Genomic DNA, 20,462 nt, shown 5'->3' with positions numbered 1-20,462 from the left:
ATTTCTTATAATTTCAAAAATATGTCCTTTACGCTATAAATATTAACTGTACACAAAGCAGTGGTTTCTAGAATGCTATAAAGATAAAATAAGATTCATCCCACAAAGGATACATTCACAGTGTTACAGAAGCAAAGAGCAAGGATAGCCAAAAAAAAAGAGCACACAGTGCACAATTAGATAAAAAATGAAAATAGTTGAGAGGCCAAAAACAGAGCTGCAGTTGTTACAAATGTAACTTTCACAGTTGCTTGCTTACACCGATAAATGCTTTGTTGTTACTTTTTTTTTGGAAAAATCCTGTTTCACTAGATCCTTTAGTTATTGACTAACTTACTACATTTACTCAAATACCGTACAGGTACTTGTACAGTAAAGTTGATAGAAGCTATGCTACAATATACCTGTATACTTGAACACCTCTCAGAAGGTGTTTTTTTTACACCACTATTCTTTTAACTGTTCCCAGTTGCTTCGATTAAGGGCTTAAGATGCTTTGTCATAAAGTCATAACCACACTGACTACAGCTGCTCAGGTTGGATAATGAAGTTTTAAATTGCCCAGCATCAAAATGAACTAGAGGGCACTTGAAGGCAACATTTATTGATGTTTTTTTGCAAATGCTAATAACTTTTGTGTAGCCTACATGTTATTATCTCTTGTGTGCATTAGATTAAAACAATATATGTATTATCTTTCAGGTATTTGAAGGCTCCTTTATTAATCAGTCTGATAGGGGCCATTTTGCATGCTGAGTATTTTACTTTCCAAACTTTTAGTCCATTTTGCTGGTTATACGTGTGAATTTCACGCACCATATATATTATAGAGGGATTTAAATATTTCTTCCACTGCTGGTTACACAGAACACATGAAGAAACACAAATATGCCCTGACCACATTTCGTTTTTGTCTTCATCTTCCAAAGGAAAAAGGAGCAGATCGTATCCCAGACCGTTCCACTAAAACAATGGCTGACCTTACAGAAGCAGCTCAATGTTAATATGAAAATCCACCCTGGTGATGATTTCTTTTGGACTGCATTTTCTTTTAGTCTTCTGAAACAGACTGTCTCCCCACTGTGGTCATCAGAGTTAACAACACTTCAGTTGATTATGTCATGTGATGACGTCTTTTAAAAGACTGTGTTGGCAGTTGTATTTTTTTAAATATTGCATCACAATTATTCAAACACAGACATGTTTAAAGCTGTGAATCATTATCAGAGAGTGTCCACGTAAAATCACCAGGGCTGTTCCAGTGTGTCATGAGAGTTTTTCTGTTAGTCATCATCCAGCAAACATCATCCATGTTAACATCATCACCCCTCCCCTTATTTGGGGTTTGGCGGAGAGGTGTTGAACTTCGGTTGAGATGTGATGACTGTGAACAGTCACTAATGCGTTTGGGCGACATTCTTTTCAACTTCTTAAAATGACTAAAAGTCTTCTTTTGTCCTGTCTTAAAGCACCTGTACTCATGTGTCTTTTCATTGACGTAATTGAACATTTAAAAGATAAATTCAACATATACAGCCAATGCATCTTTTACTACAAAGAATTAGAAGACCAGCCTTATGCATTTTTGACATCTAGATAAAGTATAAATTAAAGGTGCACTATGTCGAGTTGGTAGTGACATTTTTAAGTTGGAGAATTTAAACAATACTATGCTTTTTTTCTGAACTGAATACATAAACTTTATTCAAAGGAAAAATTGAGTCCCTGGAACACTGTTTAGAGCTAAAAAGCTACCAGGAGAGTTACAGTTTCACTGTTGTGGGCCACCCACTATAACTTCTCGCTTTGCATTTTATCTTCAAACAGTGTTCCAGGGACCGAATTAGAGTTATGAACATATACCACAGATCTCTAATTTCCCCATTTTTCCACCAAAACTCCATAGTGCACCTTTAAACAATACACACACCAACATTAATTTCAACCATCAACTAAATTAAGTCTAACATTTTGTCTTCTGGTAGCTGTGTTTGCAATTTATCTTTTAAAAAAAATAAGTTTGGACAGCACGAGAGAAACGTCCAAAAGCCAGATTTATATGCAGTATGTCATTTAGGACACAACAAAGTGCAAAACACTGTTCTGTTTTGATTCTTAATGAAAGACAGCATTGGCGAAAGGAGGTCCATTCACTTTCTGCTTACCAAATTTGTGTAAAATAATTCTTGACATATCATTAAATATGACACGTTATTCTTTCATCCATCCCTCACCCATAAAGCAGAGTGTGCACCTGTGCAATGAGAACTCATTAGGATTCCTTTCATTACTGAACATAAGGGGCGATAGGCCTACATCGAAGTGGGTGTTGAATATCAAAAAACACAAAGCAACATCTCAGATTTGTGTGGTCAAACATGTGTCTTCATTGCAAAGTGATGGTGTAATGAAAAATACAAGAGAACTACAATAACTAGCCTACACTAGATGTATTCAGGGTGAACTCGGCTGCCATGCTGTGGCCACTCTAGGTATCTCATCTCATAGTCTGTCTCATTTATTTTTACACCATACACTCTGATAATTTACACCTCAGCAAACAGCTACCTGTTGTAATCTCCATTCTGAACAGTTTTCATAATGTAAGTTTTAAATGCGAGGGGGCAGAGGGGTTAAACCAGCAGAAGGTTTGTCGGTAGAAGTTTGTGGGTGTAATCTGACTCAGTGAATGGGCTGGGCTTGATGTAGCTCTCACAGCCAAACAAGCCCAGCCCTCCAGGTCCTAAAACAGGTTTGTGTTACACACTCGGGTGGGGTTGTTATTTGGTATCTCCACCACACCCTCTGTCAGACTCTCTCTCTTAACAAGAAAGACGAACAGGACCTCCGTATAATCGGTCAGACTTCACCGCGCCTGCCCACGTCTCGTCCTCGTTCTGTTCCCCGCTCTACGCGCTTTGATCGTCGGTCATGTTCCGCTGTGGGATCGCTTACCCCCGGTGCAGGTGGATCGTGCCCCTGCTGCTGCTCTTCGCCATTATTTTTGACATTATCGCCATCGCGGCCACGTCAGGATGGGTGGAGGACGAGGACGCCAAATCCCACTACGCCAGTATGTGGGACCAGTGCCGAGGCAGGAATGGCGAGTGGGACTGCAAGTCTCTCATGGAGCACTGTAAGTGTCAGTTACGTCACATTGAACATAAAAGGGTCGTAAACTGTGAAGTGTATGGTGCCGGGAAAACTGAGAGGAACCATGGTTCGAACAGCCAATAAAATAGTGCCATTGAGTGTTATGCATCCTTCATGCAAGGTCTTCACCTCTGATAGTATGTAGATATAAAGTCCAGGCAGGGAAAGTGAGGCCTACGACCCTCTCGAGTCAGTCTGAACTTTGGTCCATAATGGCCTTTTATCACTTCAAGCCTGCCCGAGGAGGGAGGTGCATTCAGGTGTTGAATTGAAAACTGTAACAGACTCTTCTTCGAGTTCAAATTTTACCTTTTGGGAAGGCTTTTTGAAATTCCGGCCTCTCATAATTTCAGCTTAATATAATGAAACTTAAATCCCAATATAACATTAAAGGGTTTAAATGAGTGTAATGTAGAATGTATTTCATCGAGAAAAAAAAAGGTCAAAGAATCATTACGATCATAGCAGCTCTGTAACCTGTGGCTTCTTCTATAACTGTTACTGCTGGTTAGATGGAGCACATGTTCTTCTATAATCTGACTTTAATATGAAGAGTGATTTAATATGAGCTGTAGGCCAAGTGTCATATCAGAAAGATTTAATCATATTACACAAGATACAACCTTACCAGGCAGACACTGGCAGTTTGTTCGGGGCAAGTAGAGCTCCATTATCATACAGGAAAGCTTCCTGTCGCTGTTTTTCTACTTTAAAAAAAAAAAATCCTACAGGAAAAAAGACAAAACAGGCCTACTTCTAATACAACTATTTCGGCTTTTCCTGCACAACCACACCACTAATTACTTACTATTTTACAACAGCAGGCAGTAAGATAACATCTGCCTCAATATAGTGTAAAAATGTGGCTTTAAATAGCTCAAGTCTTCTAAAACTGCTTCCTGAATGCACTTATAGTTTAACATAGGTGTGCTGGGGTCAATCACCTCGCGGCTGGTTTGAATATTTGCGATAGCAGGCCTATACGACTGATACAACAGAAGTCTGTGTGCATGTTAGTCCTTTAAACTCAAATGTGACTTCTTGCAGACACTGTTCATCCAAAGAAGCAATATATCAGTGACAAAATGATCAGATCTGAAACAGTGTTTAACGTTAATTGTGAGCCGGACAGACTTGTGTTCTTTCTTCTCAGGTTGTATCTGTGTTTTGTTTTTTTCCCACACCCATAGTAACTGACAAAGACTGTATTGTTGCCCTTTATCAGCAGTCACAGCTATTAGCACAGAGCTCCATATTGTAACCTACAGAAACAACAAAAAGTTCCAAAGACGTTGGCTTCTTTAAAAATCATTCAATCGAGCCTTCATCTTATCAGTGGTTTTGTCCATTTCCAGCCCTTCTTTGCAGGAAACTTCAGCTTGTATTAAAAAAAAGCCACGTTAATGCAGATTCCTTAAATGAAAGCTTTAATGACCTAAATATTCCCTCACACTTAGCGTGTGCTATTTACGGCTGCTGGAACATTTCAATATTTAAAATAAAACATTTATAGTTGGTGAATGTTTGAAGGTTCCAGCATCTCACATGAGAAAACATTTCTTCTTTTCTTGGTCTCAGATAAAAAAAACTGAATTCATTGTTTTCCTTGGATATTTCTTCGTAGAAAACACAACAATTAGTGACGTCAGGGATGTTGATTTGAGTTGAGTTCATAGTTTAAAGAAGCATTTGTTGCCGGTTACATAAATCCTCTTTAATTTGAGATGAACCTTTTATAACTAGATGTTAACTCCAAAGGTTTTGTCCCGTTTTCAATGGTGCCTCCACAATAATCCTTCAGGGACTTGCTCTGTAAAAAGGTTACATTTTTGTCAAGACCTAAAGTTTTCATCACATCAGCAGTAGAGAATATATGTACAAACAATTATGAGAATGAATATGGGACTAAAAGCTATTCTATACTTACAATACCATTACATTGGTACTAATACTGATTTTAAGGAATAAAGAAGCTTGAACATTTTATTAGGTTTGTAAAATTCTGAAGCAGCATGAGAACCGTGACAACTTGTTCTTTTGAAATCTTCGGTAATCTTGGTGTGCTCTTTGGTTCTTCACATGAAGTTGTTTTGTTCTTTGTCTGAACTGTTGGCTGCTTCTGTTTCGGTGTCTCTTAAAGTCTCAGCACTGACGCTCTTAAACAAAAAGAAGATCACAGCTGCCAGAACACTGCTGGCTCAATCTTGGACACATTTTTGCCCCGAGGTTCCTCTTAGCATTCTTGTGTCGACGCTCTGACTCAGATACTTGTGGGTAGAGATTGTTGAACTGAAAACTGAGGACACAACACAAACAGCCAAGAAGTCGATGTGTGTGGTTATGGGACGATATTTGCATCAGACAAAACAGCCTCCCTGTCATTGTTTTAAAGCCGCTCCCCCGGTAAGTAGGGAAGGCTGCAGCTTTCCTGTGAACTACAGGAACTAACATGTTTTCATGTTGTGGAAATGAGTGCGTCATTGGCGAGTATTTAAGAGTAGATCGTTACTGGTTACAGCATTTTAAGTCCACAAGACAATAAGAGAAATTTGCACTAGTTTAAAAAGGTAGATCTCTCAGGAAACATTTGATTTGATAAGATTCAAGCTTCCTTTGTTGATTTTATTGAAGTTGTATTCCTGGATTAGCCAAAAAAAAAATCAGTTTCAGTCTCTAGTGTATCCAACAGCATGTCAGTTCCTGCAAATTTAGATTTCAGTGTTTAATTGGAAGCCCTGCAAATGTTATATTATGAATGTATCTGCATTTTATTTTCTTAATTAACTTTTCAGTCAAGAAAATGCCGGGAAGCGATGAGAAATGTCCAACATAATCCCTTTAAAGCACAAAGACAGATACCTTGTGACCTTGTGTTATCCGACCATGGGTCCAAAAACCAAAAGCATTCAGGTGACTGTTGTCCGTACAACCCAAAAAGTTAGCAAAAACTGAACACAGATTCTGCATTTTTTACTCGTTTTATGCTCAAAACTTTTAACAAAGCATTGTCGGAAATGAAGTTTCTTACTATTGATTATTGCTTTATCACTAAAAAACTACTAAAAACTATCCAGAGACATTCTTTCAACATTGCCCACTCTTACATAATTGAACACACAAACTTTCACTTTCTTTCTATAATCTCTCTAGTTTTATCATAGTTCCACTTGCTAACTTGTAAACTGTACGTTTTTGTGTGTCACCAAGCAGGTCGTTTCTAAAGAAGCCGTTTGTGCAGCATGAATTGAACCACTGAAAAATGAAACCTTTGAAACTGTGCTCTCATCACGGAAAACTGCTTGCTGTGAAGGTGTCCCATTAAAAAATCTCTTCAGTCAAAGTGCAGGGTGTCGAGCTGATCCCCGCTGACTTCATGAGAGTCTTTCTCTACAAGCTTTTGATGAATATTATCCTTGACTGTAAGACCAAGGCTGCCCTGCATACTTCAGAGCGAACACATTTGTCAGGGTCACGGCTTCATGCAGTCCATGTGGGAGAGTGGGAGCTTGTATCAGTTAATCAGAGGTGTGTTTCAATGGAAAAGTCACAGTTTAGAACATGCAGTGAAGCATAATCTCTTTAGTTTGGATAGGATCAAGGAGACAGATGTTGAACAGCTGGATGGATTTAAGTAAGAGTGATCAGGACAGTGAGTTCTAGTTTGCACAGCAGACATCTTCACATGTTTATTAAGTAGAGAACATTACCCAGTTAAAAACAAAAACACAGATAGAAGGACACAAAAAATAACATGTTTACGTGTAGACCTACTTAAAGCTTCTGCAAGCTGATTATGAACCAGGCTGATATTAAAACTGACGCCTCTTTCTGAGCAACAAAAGCAAGCAAGACTATCAGCATAACGATTAATTATTTCTGTATTGTCATTTTTAATGTCTGGATTGGCCTCCATAAGGTGGGTGTCAAATAATTAACAGCCCCCTGCGAAAAGAGCCTTTTTTTAAATTTTCTTTTTTACTTTTTTTTGTTGCTTTTTTTCACCTAGGAAAAAAATAGGACAGTGGATAGAGTTGGAAATTAGGGACAGAGAGTGAGGGGAATGACATGCGGGAAAAGGTGCCACAGGTTGGATTTGAACCCGGCTGCCCGCCTCAAGGACTACACCCTCCATACATGGGGCGCGCGCACTAGACACTTAATTCCCCCCTATTCTTGATATATTTCACAGTTAAAAGAACGCATGATGATATTTTTTTTTGGTTAAAAATGTACACATCTACAGAACTAAATCAGCAAAGAGATTTCAGCAAAGAGATTAGAGGTACCGCTGTGTCATCAGGTGGTGCCAAAATCGGTGCAAATGTTCCTCACAGGAGCTTTAAAGTAATCAGAGAAGCATGAACAAAGGATCACAGTTTGAAACAGCCTTTATATACAACTGTTGCTCATGTTTCAATTATTAGAACAACAATAATGGAACATTTTTAGCACCTTGAAGGACTTCTAGAAATTAAACTTAATGGCAACAAGAAGACATCCATTGTTTTGACCATGTGTTTGCACATCTTCTATTGAAAAATGATTTAAATAAATCGAACCAATCATATGTCCTCACACAAGTTTCTCATAAAATACAATCAGTAACATTTCTGTTAAAGCCTCTGGACTGATATTATACAAGTAGATAAGCTGTGCTTACATTCTACCAGATGTTTCCATCGTTGTTTAAACTGTGTTTATTCTTTTCAAGGTAATGGTGCGTTTCCCTTTAGTTATCTTACAGGGAAACACAGGAAATTATACGTCCAATAGTGAGTCAAAGAAAAACACAGACTGTTCATTTAAACTAAAGTAGATCTGTTTAGTTAGAATAAACTGAAATAATGTAAATTACATTTTAATTAATGAGCTGAATTATAAACATGATTTCTCCCTGGGACACGTCTTTTCAATTTCCATTGTCAATGATGGCAGTTTAACACTTTAACACTTAACAATCTCCCATGATCCTACAGTACATTTACAACATTACATGTTGTCTAATTGGTCCCTTTAGAAGGAGCATAAAAACGTGTATGGTTTAAAGCAGCTGATTTCTACCATTAAATGACTGTTTAGAGCCATAGCCACTTTGCCAAGTTTTTGTGGAAAGATCTCACTCTCCCAGGCTGGCTGATATCTAAATGCTCTGTTTATGAACAGTCTAATCTGAATGAGGGATAGATCAACAAACTATGATACTATATGTCTATAATGAGTCTCAGTTCATTATTCTGTTCTTGACCTGACTATAGCAGAACATTGTGTTGTCAGTGAGTGTGATTGCCCCAGCAAAAAGTAGATGTAGGGTAACAAAATTGAACCAGTTGAACCAGTCTGGTGTGTGTCAGTGTGTACATGATGATTGAAATACCTCAGGCTGAGGTGGGTAGGGCACTACCTCAACAGAAACACACACCCACACGCATACACTCGCACACACTCAGGTATGAATAATTTAGGGTGTTGTCTGATCCAGTTCCAGGGAATTGGGTGTGACAGGTGTACAAAAACCACAAAGCAGAGTTGACTGTATAGTCCAAACCATATAGGAAAGTGTAAGAAACAGACCTGCATGCTAAAATAATGCTTAATGCAAAGCTTGGCTCTTTTATCAAACCTAACCGACATGTACATATTGAAATATAGATTTTAGAGACATGAGATGTTAACTTGCAGATACTTTTACTCAAAAAACAAAAACTGTTTCGGTCTCATCTGTTTATATAAAGAGAAATTCACATATGCATCAATACATGATAAGATCTGCTCATGTCTGACTTGATGTGCTCTATTATTTCCTTGTTATTACAGCGGCCATGTTCGCACGGTGTCACAGTGAAAGGGCTGTTAAGAGTGTGTTATGTGCAGCAAGTAAACAGCTGCACCCTCCCCCCGCTCTCTTTCTCTGTCTTGATATCAGTTTGAGCTTCCCTTGTGGAATGTGTTCTAATGAGTTCATGCTGTAAGTGGTGAGAGTGAGATGCAACAGACACTGAGGACACATTGCACAACACTATAGCTCATTTATTCCCAGAAATATGTCCTTACATTTGTAAACAGGGTATGACCTAATCATAAGATATATACAGCATACAACATATAGCATCGGAATAGCATATAATTAATGCAATAAGCAGTCACTGCTTCCATTGTGTTTTGCTAAATGAATACACAGTTTGGATTTAGAAGTTTGGTGAGAACACTTTATTTTACAAGTCTATTAGCTTCAGTATAAAGTAAAAAAAGATGTCATGGTGGTACAACAAAAAACGAATAAAAAGAGTGTTGTATAAACAACTTTATTAGTAATATTTTGCCCATTAAATAGGAATAGAGAAAACTTTATTGCTCACTTTTTGCATGAAAAGGGCAAAACTGTGACTTGAGATACCACCTTTACTCAAGGTGGAACATCTAATGCGTGCACCTAGAACATCAAGTGTATAAGAGGAAGTAACAATCTAAACATTGCCCACCATTGTGATGTGGACTAACTTTAAAGGCCTCCAGTTGTGCCTTTTTGAGCCAGAAGAGACCATAATTGGCCTACAGGGTGGATACCCATTGCTATATCTCTTACTGCATGTCACAGTTGTAGTGACTTGTCAATAGAGAGGTAGCCACACCCTACAGCAGACATGTTATATTTAGGATATTTCTATTTATGGGACCTCTATTTGCAAAATCATATAGTATTGAAGAACACTTGAAACTAGTCAGTGAGACCATGTACTCATCAGCCAACAGTTTACTGAAGTAATGAATGATATCAGAAGAAGGGAAACAGACTTCTTTCAACCAGTGGAGTCTGCTCCTGCTACTTGTTCAAAGGATGCAGGTTTAGCTTCAAATCCTCTTCAGTTCGGTTTATAGACACTTGAAACTTTGTATTAGCATTTTAATCACAAAGAGGACAGTTTTTTTTTTACCGCTGGATCTGATTTTGGTCTGTATCATCTATTTAAAGAGATTAAAAAAACGTATAAAACAATAAGTGTAGAAGTCTCTGGAGCATGCAATGTAATAAGCCAACAGCTGTCACTAAATGAAACTCAGACAAACATGGAGGCAAACACTACTTTTGTCACCTCAGATCTTCTGACACCAGTATACCGGTGAAGACGCTGAGATCACTATATTTAAATGAACTTTAGTAAGACCAGAAACTTTGAAAGAGTTTGACTTTGAAATAATTTCTCTTTGTTTTCTTGTCACTAATGTGGTTCGTTTTGTTTTGTGTTTGGACTCCAGCTTGGGCTCAGGCTGTGGCTGCTCTGATGATCATCGGCCTCCTCATCCTCATCGTCGCCTTCATCATCTCCTGTATGGCTCTGTGCTGCTCGCTCAACATCAGCTTGCTGCCCGTCATAGGAGCGCTGTTGATCGTTGTCGGTAAGAAATACACACACGTACACATACGTACACACACGTACACATACGTACACACACGTACACACACGTACACATACGTACACACACGTACACACATGTTTGGCATGATTGAACACTGCTCGGAGCAGAGTCAGGTGAAGTCTGCAGTAGCAGAGAATAAATCAGAGCCTTACATCTACACCCTTTAAAAGAATCAAACTTAAAGCAGACAAAGGGAAAAGTGGTTTCCAAAGGCAACCTGTTTCAGTTTTAGTTTTTCTAGAGAATAAAGTGTTAAGCACTCAAAGATGAACTCAATACGGTATATAAGATTTACTAACACTGATAACGAAGACGCCTCCAGTCCTACAGTGCATGATATTTTATCCTCTGAGAACATGTGGATGCTTGCGTTGGTAAGACTTCTCATAGTTTCACTGCAGTTTCATTGAGCAGCCTCAAGGCAACTGAAAAGAATAACAAGTACATATTTTCTCACTTAACCCTGGCAGCATTATGCTAACTTTTTAAGAAATAGTCACCTCATTCATTCTTACTGTAGAAATAGTTCCTGAACAGCGAGGCCTGAGGATAACACTGAGTGTATACAAGACAATAGTTTTAGATAGAAAAAGTGATTTTGAATTATTGGAATATAACAGAATAGAACAACAACATTCAAGTCTTTAGCCAGAAATGATCGGGCAAACACCTCGAAATCAAAACTTCCTACAGTGTTTGATACAGCTAGAAAGTGTGTGCACAGTGATGATATGATAACTGGGTTCCTGTACTTATATCAAAAATGAACCCCTTATTTTGAAGAATTTAAATACATTTTTATTAAGACGTTCTTAAGTGTTACATGTTCTTGAAAAAACAAGAAGCAGTACAAAGAAGTTTGCCAGAATAAAAAAGTTTTATTATGATTTAATTTACCAAATATCTAAACCTGTAACTTTCTCCAATTTCAAGTTTCAATACTTGTAGTAAGCAATATGAGTTGACACCCCCAATTCTAGTGTCAAATGAGAACGCTTTGGTGATTTTATTACCTTGTGACTCTCTGTGAAGCTGAACTCTAACTGTCAATCAATCAATCATTATTCTTATAGCGCCAATTCATGACAACTGTTATCTAAAGACGCTTTAGAAAAGAGCATAATGGGATAATGTGCAGGCAGGAATCTCCTTTGTATTCCTTGCGTTCCGGTTGTCCACACTTCCTTGGACATGAATGAGGACGCCGATGGTTTAGGGGGCGACACAGTCCGATGGTGGTGGCGAGGCATCGGGTGATGGTTGGTACGACACAGTCCCAACCACTGTCCACTATAAGGGTTTTAAAATACCAGGTGGAAGGATGTTATTGCACGTTTTCCCTACATAAAGGGATTTAATTTAGTCAGACAAATACAGGTTAAATGTGCTTATAAGGCCCTTAAAAGAATAGGTGTACTGTTTAGAAAAGGTGTGTGTCAGGGTTTCAGTCAGACAGAGAAAATGAGACATCAATGCAGAGACACAAAGATGAGTGTGTAAAACAAGAGGAGTGAAAGCAGAACCAGAAATTCAAACTGACTTTGAATGAAAAGTGGGAGGTGATAAACAACCTTAATCCTTAAAAAAAAAAAAAACCTTAAAAAAGTTTGAACACGGTGAAGTTAAACAGTTTGAAGAAAAAAGTAGAGGGAGGATAAGTGAAAGGGAACGGAGGAGGCAGAGAGTGAGTTAGACTTTATCTTTGTGGGGAGGCATTGGTGAGCCTTAAGTGTGATGTTACCATGGGAACAGCTGGTTTGGTCTGTTTGTGTAATTGACTCACACAACAGAGAAAGTCAGAAAACATGGGACAGAGCCACACACACACACACACACACACACACACACACACACACACACACACACACACACACACACACACACACACACACACACACACACACACACACACACACACACACACACACACCTTGTCATAAAACAGGCGTACTGGAGGTCGGTTTAAAATGTGCCTGAGAGAGTTTTAATCTATTTAACATTGCTGATGAGTAAAAATTGGCACTTGTCGCCCACAGTTGGCACCAAATGACCTTTTGTACCAGCCTTAGACGAAAAACATGAGATCAGAAGTATGATAACAGTTTCACTCTGTAGTTTTTACATCAATAGTTATTAAAAAAGAAATCCTGTTTCTTTGATCTGTGGATTAACAAATCATCCCAGATGACTGTACCGTATTTATTAACCTAATCTGGTTTCACTTCACTCTTATTAGTTTAATGAAAGGACTTCTTTCTGCGACATATTGATTTAATTTTAAAATTGATTTATTTTATTAATTCGTCAAGCGACAGTGTGCAATGACATTAATCATTTATACAAGGAGAAATGAAAAGATGGGAGCACCATATTTAGCGAGTCGTTCATTTCCATCTGTAGTCCCTCGTAAAAATGACACAAGGCCAACTATAAAACTCCACTTGGAGGCCTAACACCATAAATAACAGGAGGACAATAATACACAATGCATGATATGAGGGGCAATATAATCCTACATATAATAGCTACATTATAGAGATACTAATGCAGGTTGCTTAGTCAATAAAACCCTTAAGTACGCTGCACAGTAGAAGCTGCAATATGAGGGAGAGGGATACAGCAATTACATTTAAAAGTAACCAAAATGCTAGTACAGTTTATTTACTTCATAAAGTATAAACTGCTGTAATATAAAGTGCTATATAAAACATGTGACAATATTTAAAGTGGCCAAAGTACCCCAAACATCTATCCAGGATCAGTGCTGACAAGACTGATAAAAAACATCTTCAGCTTCGTAGTTGATGAAATCAGAATAGATGTTTATTGTAAACTGTGTCCATTAGCATTAGCTAACGTTATTTGTGGCTTAATGATTACAATAAAAATATCTAATGTAAATATAATGTAAAAATATATTATAATGCAATAGGTAATGTGATAAATAAAACCTCAATAAATAACCTTTTTCATGAACATGAATTACATCAGAATTTTAATTGTTTAAAGAAACCCCAACGATCACACTCTACTTCATGTCATCAAAATACTTTTTTTTATTATTATCTTTTATTGAGAGGCTGCTGGTGACAGAAATTATACTGTGCATTTCAGAAGTTTTGACATTTTACTGAACTAGACTGCTATATTTCCGTGCTGACTTCACAATCCCAGAGGAAGTTTCTTCAACTTAAATTCAGAAATGATCAGGCAGTGTCTTCTAATGGATTTCAAACCCAGCCTCTGTAATTAATAGAGGAGTATCATGTTAGGATGATGATCACAGCTGACTCACTGCTTGCCCTGCCTTAGCTTCTGGGCGTTAAGGGTAACGTGAAATGAATTACACAGGAATTGTTCAACAGAACAAAACAGTGTCACACCCATATCCAGAGTCTGCGTCTGGAAATGGTGACTGACAACAATCAACCAGCACTGAGTTTCAGGAACAGATCTGATCTCGGTCTACAGATACTGACTCACCTCTATCTAGCAGATGTCGATATGATAGTGTAACTTTAACACGCTCATGGGAACTTTTCTTTCACACAGTTGTGTTAGTGTCAGTGTCTTCTGTTCATCCAGCTGACTATAAGACCCAAGTCATGTTTCATTCTGCTCTTCCCCCAGCTTATATAGTAACTTATTCACTGAGGGGGACTTTTTACTTCCATGTTCAATTTTCTCTAAAATGTTTTCACCTTTTTTGTCTCTCGACAGTGGTTCTACAGATCATCGCTCTGATCATCTACCCAGTCAAGTTCAATGAGATGATCTTCGAGGGCAACTACTTCTACACCTGGGCGTACGGCTTCGGCTGGGGCGCCACCATCCTTTGCATTGGCTGTGCGGTCCTCTTCTGCTGCCTGCCGCGCTATGAGGACGAGCTGACCGGCATGGCCAAGACCAAATACATCTACACCTCCGCTTAAAGACAAAAGAAAACCCCCACACACACACACACACACACACACACACACACACACACACACACACACACACACACACACACACACACACACAGTTACATTTTCCACTCATCACTCTGAGCTGGATCTGCGCTAGCCACTGGACATTTTTACCCTGCACCGTTTCACCAAAGATTGGTATTTGAAATAGAGGTTTCATTCTCTTTGAAAGTGGACTGTGATTGGATGTTGCATCTGCTTTTATATAACAACCTCTACTGTGTTTTAGGATAAGTCAGCTTAAAAAAAAAAATGTTTTAACCATGGTATTTTGGACATTCTGCATTTTGGTGAAAACATATTCCTTATTTTATCTGTATTTGTTTTAACCAATGCAAGATCACCTAAGTGCTCTTAACCATAGTGGTGTAATTATGTGTAAAACTTGCTTTAGCCTGATTGACTTTTAGAACTCCTTACAACTTTGACACTAACATTTTTGCATAAGATGCAAAAGAAACGACTATTTGTCGTTTAGATTTGTGTCCTGTGTTTTATTATAAGTTTTTCTTTCATTCATGAGTGTGTCTTTTTTCTCTCTTTGTTGCTGCGTTTGAGTTAAGAAGAAAGCTTAGGCTCAGAAGCTGAATGTAACCTGTATACATATGAAAATATACATGTAGTTTAAGACTCATGTTTGCACCTTTTGTGGGCTTTATTGATCATTCTGACGTGCGCTTTGTCTCTAGAAGTTTGTATTTTTTTTCTTTTTGACTAAATACCAAAATGGGAATTAGTGTGGGAGTGTGCTTTCCCGGCGTTGTATCTGTCCTGAACACAAATAATGAAAATTCAATTTGAGATTAGAGCAGAGGGTGATTTTTTTTTTTTTAATTGACATTGGAGCAGTTGTTGCTTTGATGGCCCTCTAAACAGGAAACAATTAAAATGAGATTTCAGAGAGATTGATGCTTATTAATCTGACACATGCAGATTTTCAAAACAAAATTCTTTTCAGAAATGACATGGATATTTTTTTTTTATATTGAAATTTAAGATTTCTTGACAATTTCCCTTCAAGCGGACAGTCATTGTAGACTATATGGTTAAAGTGGCCATCATATATAGAAATCTGCAGCAATCTTACAACAAAACAGGTCCAACTCATGTAAGCGTCCTTGTTTAATACTGATGCCATATTGTCATTATTTTTGGTTAAAAGGGAACAATGTAAATTCTGAAACTTGTTCTGTTTTTTTTTCTCGTCTGCATCGAAGAAGTTATATTTAGAGAGTGTGTTCAGAGAGATTAAAGACTTGAAGCTGTTTTTATTCACAGTCAGATGACCAATCATGTATTCTTTTCGAAGCCTTCCTAAGTTTGTGAAAGTGATCACTTCTGAAAACCATCTGCTGGTTTGATGAGACACTGAGACCAATCTTCTGATAATCCTGTGCCTTAGCTTCTTCTAGTGTTCTGATGCTGAATCCTTAACGACCTATCAAACTGGTCGTTCTGGTTTTTCCTGACTCACGCTTAAGTCCAGGCATCTGTTGCGTCTATATTCATGTCCAAACAAGACCAATTCATTTTCTTTATTGCATGATGGAGTTCTACGAAAACACTGAAAACCCAAACTTCAGATTTTGTTATCTGACCTTGGTGTGTTTCCAGTCGATTTTCAAACAATGTGCTGCGTATATGAGTACTGGAATTGTCTCAATGATGGGGTGAAAACTTCTAAAATGAGCTCTCACAGCAAGAAGATGTAGAGGATTCTATTTTATTACATTCATCCACTTCTGGAAATCACCCAGCTGTTCTTCTGCTGTAGAATGAATTGAATATTTTTGCTAGTCTGTGTATTTTTTATCAATAAAAAGTTTTGTTTTTCCGAAGTGGATTCATTTTCTGACTCGTTTTTACAAAGTAGTGGCCATGTTTATTTTCTCAAGAGTGAGTAGAAGCAGAAGCAGCAGGAGAAATTCAGTGTTAGGAGTCTTGTCCGTGGGACACATCGGACGTGTTGCTGCAGGAGCTGGGGATTGAGCCCTCTGCCTTCCGGTTGAGAGACGATGACTCCAACTGAGCCACAGTCGCCTCCCCATTAACTATTGTTCAGTTAATACTTTTTTCATTATACAGTCGGGCCGAACCTTTGGGGATGAAGATTATTACATTCTCAAGATTCCCAGCAGCAGATACATTTACAAAAAAAAACCTTGATTACTTAATATGAAAATGTATCCAAATCTGAATGTAAGATGAAGCCTTTTCACATTTTAAAAGGCCACTGAGTTCAATCCCAAAATTAAGTTGTATCCAGTTATTTGTCATGGGGGGGTGGGTGTTTTCATCCAACATGCACAATTGCTTCCACAAAGATATGAGTCATGATTTATGATTGGTGCGCACACACCCAGAGAGTCCCACCCAGGACAAGCCTGGGTGATAATCAGACTTTGCTCAGCATGTGCTGACAGCTCTGGTTTCTCTGTGAGAGGGGTGGAGACAAAAAGAGCGCCAGAGAGAGAAAATTACAAGAGGGTGAGAAATACAGGGAGAAGGAGAGGAGGGAATTTCAACGGAAGCCTCTACAGTCAATCACAGGGAAGAAAACCACTGATATATTCTCTATAAAGCTTGACATGTTCAAACATGAAGCACCTCGAGCAACTACAGTTATACAATATTTCACACTGCTACAGACTGGGTAAGAAAAATGTCTGTGGGGGGAAATATTTAGCAGAGATAAGTTAGGTTTATTTACAGTCTTCAAAAATTAAAAAGTAATTACATTGTATTTCATCAATGCAGTAATTAACAGGACTTTTACAATACAACTTGATGTAACATTTAGGTGCCGCTTCATCATATAAAAAATATCATAGCACAAATGCTTTGATCTAAAGGATACTGAAGCAGTAGGAAGCATGTCCTTCATTGAAAACTTAAGAAGTATGAGGTGATAATGAACTGAAAGAACAGCATGTTTTTGAGCCACAAACAGAACTTATCAATCATTATTTTATTATATAGATGAATCAGTGCATATGAAGTATCACATCCTGCTGTTGTTGTTGAACTTCAGTACTTGATCCTGTTTTTCTAGACTTAGCGAGATCTCAAAAAAAGTAATAGAATTCACAAGGCAACACATACATGACGCCTTGCATCCCTTCATAAACTATCAGGTATTACATTTTTAATGAAAAATTTTACATTTTAAAGAATTTTAAAGTTTCTCATGCATGACTTAGTGCAAGAACATTACACTGATTACTGTAACATAATTAATATTTTTATTTACTGATTTTCCCCAATGGGGGATCAATAAAGTGTATCTTATCTTATCTTAATATTTTTACCTTCATGATGTCTGAGTTCAAACATTTTCATTTTATTTGTGTTGAAAAGTGTTGTGATGATAAAAAATGTTTTCATGAATTTATCAAGTTTTTGTCTCTTCAATTAAAATAATCTTTGTTGGTCTACTTGTTTAATTTCTTAAAGATTATAAATGCAAACAATGACTCTTAAGTTCATACAAATACGTCAAAACCCAAATGCAAACCAACAACAGGTAAGGTGTTAAAAGGAATTGTACTCTAACATTTTGCAGGGTTGGGGTGTCCAGGACTGGGGGGTGAGGAAGTGAGCTTTTTGGAAGTGTCTGGTGGGCTTTGTAGGCAGTGAGGTGGATCGGCAGAAGAAGGTATTGTTGTGTAGATGTTGTTAGTGTATGTTTTGTTTCCTAACAGAGACATTGTCTCTGTCTCCTGCCCAGGGACTACAGATGTAAATTAGCTTATAGCGAACTCTGGTAGGCTAATAGGCTGTAGACTGTCCCTGTCAAAATAAACAAATAAATAAATAAAGGTCCTGGAGACAAGAAAGCATGTAGGTGTGAGACACAGGCAGTGCAGGCAGGTGGAAAAAAAAGTTTAAAGTTAGGCAACAAGGCCAAACTGGAGCTGGACTAGTGACTAAAACAAACCGTAAATGGCACAACGATCTGGCAGAGACTGAGTGTTGGTGCAGGGACTGTGACAATATTAACTGACAAGTATTTATTTATTTATTTCAGAAACAGGGATGTTAATTTTCACTTTAACACCATTTCCCTAAACTGCAGAGATACATATAATTTTTTACAGAATTTAAGAGAGCGTCTCCCCAGAGATAAATATTATCTGTTTATTACCTTAATAAACTTCAATACATCCAAAACTCAAGAACTCCAAAACCCAAGAACACATCACCCCTGTCCTGCATAATCTCCACTGGCTCCCTGTCCCTTACCGTATCCAATTCAAAATCCTTCTCCTCACACATAAAGCCCTTAACCACCAGGCCCCCTCCTACCTCACGGCTCTCCTTCACCCTCACACTCCAGCACGCAGCCTCCGCTCTTCAAAAGCCAACCTCCTATCTCCCCCTCTTAGAACCGAGCACCGAACCTGGGGGGACAGAGCCTTCTCCATAGCTGCCCCCTCCCTCTGGAACTCACTCCCTACACACATTCAACACTGCACCGACCCTATATCACTTATCAAAACTCACCTCTTTAAACAAGCTTTTAATGTATGATTGTGATGTATTTTCTGTTTTCTGTAGTTTACCTTTATTGTTGTTATCTTCATGATTTGTGTGTAATGTTGCGATGTCCATTAGTCTGTCCTTACTGTGCTGTTCTTTATGTTTTAACTATTGTAAAGTGTCTTTGAGTTTTTAAAAGCGCTTATAAATAAAATGTATTATTATTATAAATAAAGTATTTCTGATTTTGATATTTTCAAGAGAAATACATTCTTCTAAATTCATTCTTTGATTGATCTATAGCTGCGTTGACATATCTGATGGAATAATAATCTATCAAAATGATCAACTCAACATTTGGATTTTTTAACACTGATTCAAAACATTTTTTTTAATGAAAACTTAAAGTGAAGGGGGAAAAAGATTTAACAGTTTGTAATTTTTACTCCTCTTTTTCCTGTGATGCTGTATTTGTGCCACTAGAGGTCAGGCTTGTTCATCAAATCAGCTTCTTTGGCTCTTTCCTTCTTGCACCTGTCCAGCCAACATTGTCTTCTCTTTGTTTCAGGTTAACTTTTAGAGGTATCTGTTAATGAGTGTCTCCACTGAAAAAATCAAACAATGTGAAGTAAAGTCCTTACCCCTACTCAAACCTCTTCTAAGTGATCTTCAGTGGGGGTGGGTTTCTATTCTGCCTCCGAGGTGCTTTCCACAGAGAAGAGGAGCCAGAAGAACGTTGAGATGCTCCCTTTCACAGTTCTCCGCAGGGTTCTCCCCGCTCCTCTGCCAGCTCATACCAGGACGGGGCCCCAATGCTTTTGGGGCCCTGATGGAAATAATCTGTGTTCAGAAGTCACTGTGAGGGACGGGCCACACTGTCAGAACGTAAGAGACGTATGACTCTGGAGGACGTCTACAGGTATGGAGCTTATAGATTTATGTTAAGAACCTGGATGTTAATGTTTGTGATTATCATAAACCCCCCCCCCCAGCAGAACCAGGAAAGGTGCAAACACGAGGCACAGCAGCCTTCTTATACATTCAGTATTCATATTTTACAATTACACATGTCAATGTGTCAATTTGATGTGCATCAAAATAGAAGTGGTAGAAGACTTAATATACCCGAGATTCAGATTGATTCTTTCACCGTGTATGTTGTGAAAGACGTGACGCTGAAAGACACTTCATCACTTTGGATTTTTTAGGGTTACTCACATCGACCCACCTGGTGATCTGGAACAACGCAGTGGGCTATTGTTTGTTCTGGGGTTTCCAGAATGCTGATGACTTTGTTGTTTTTCTTGTATCACTTTCAAAACCAGCCCCTATTGATCATCCCAAAACACTGATTCAGCTAATGACCCACAGAGCCTGTAAAAAGATTGAAAAGTTAGATCAGCGTAGTTGTTTGTCAGTCATTTACAATCGAGGAAACAAGCTGTT

General features: G+C 38.1%; 1 protein-coding gene across 1 annotated transcript; it reads left to right on the top strand.

Annotated features, from left to right (window-relative positions):
• Window positions 1-2,748: 2,748 nt before the first annotated feature.
• perp (p53 apoptosis effector related to pmp22) lies at window positions 2,749-16,375 on the top strand. Its single transcript, XM_061040084.1, has 3 exons — window positions 2,749-3,136; window positions 10,408-10,548; window positions 14,290-16,375. Exons 1-3 carry the CDS (start codon window positions 2,932-2,934, stop codon window positions 14,499-14,501), a joined length of 558 nt encoding a protein of 185 aa, XP_060896067.1. The 5' UTR covers window positions 2,749-2,931; the 3' UTR covers window positions 14,502-16,375.
• The last annotated feature ends 4,087 nt before the right edge of the window (window positions 16,376-20,462 follow it).

Source organism: Labrus mixtus, chromosome 6 (genome assembly GCF_963584025.1).
Source record: "Labrus mixtus chromosome 6, fLabMix1.1, whole genome shotgun sequence".
NCBI classification, from domain to species: domain Eukaryota; kingdom Metazoa; phylum Chordata; class Actinopteri; order Labriformes; family Labridae; genus Labrus; species Labrus mixtus.
The sequence above is the reverse complement of the archived record's forward strand: the minus strand, read 5'-3'. Positions and strand labels throughout refer to the sequence as shown.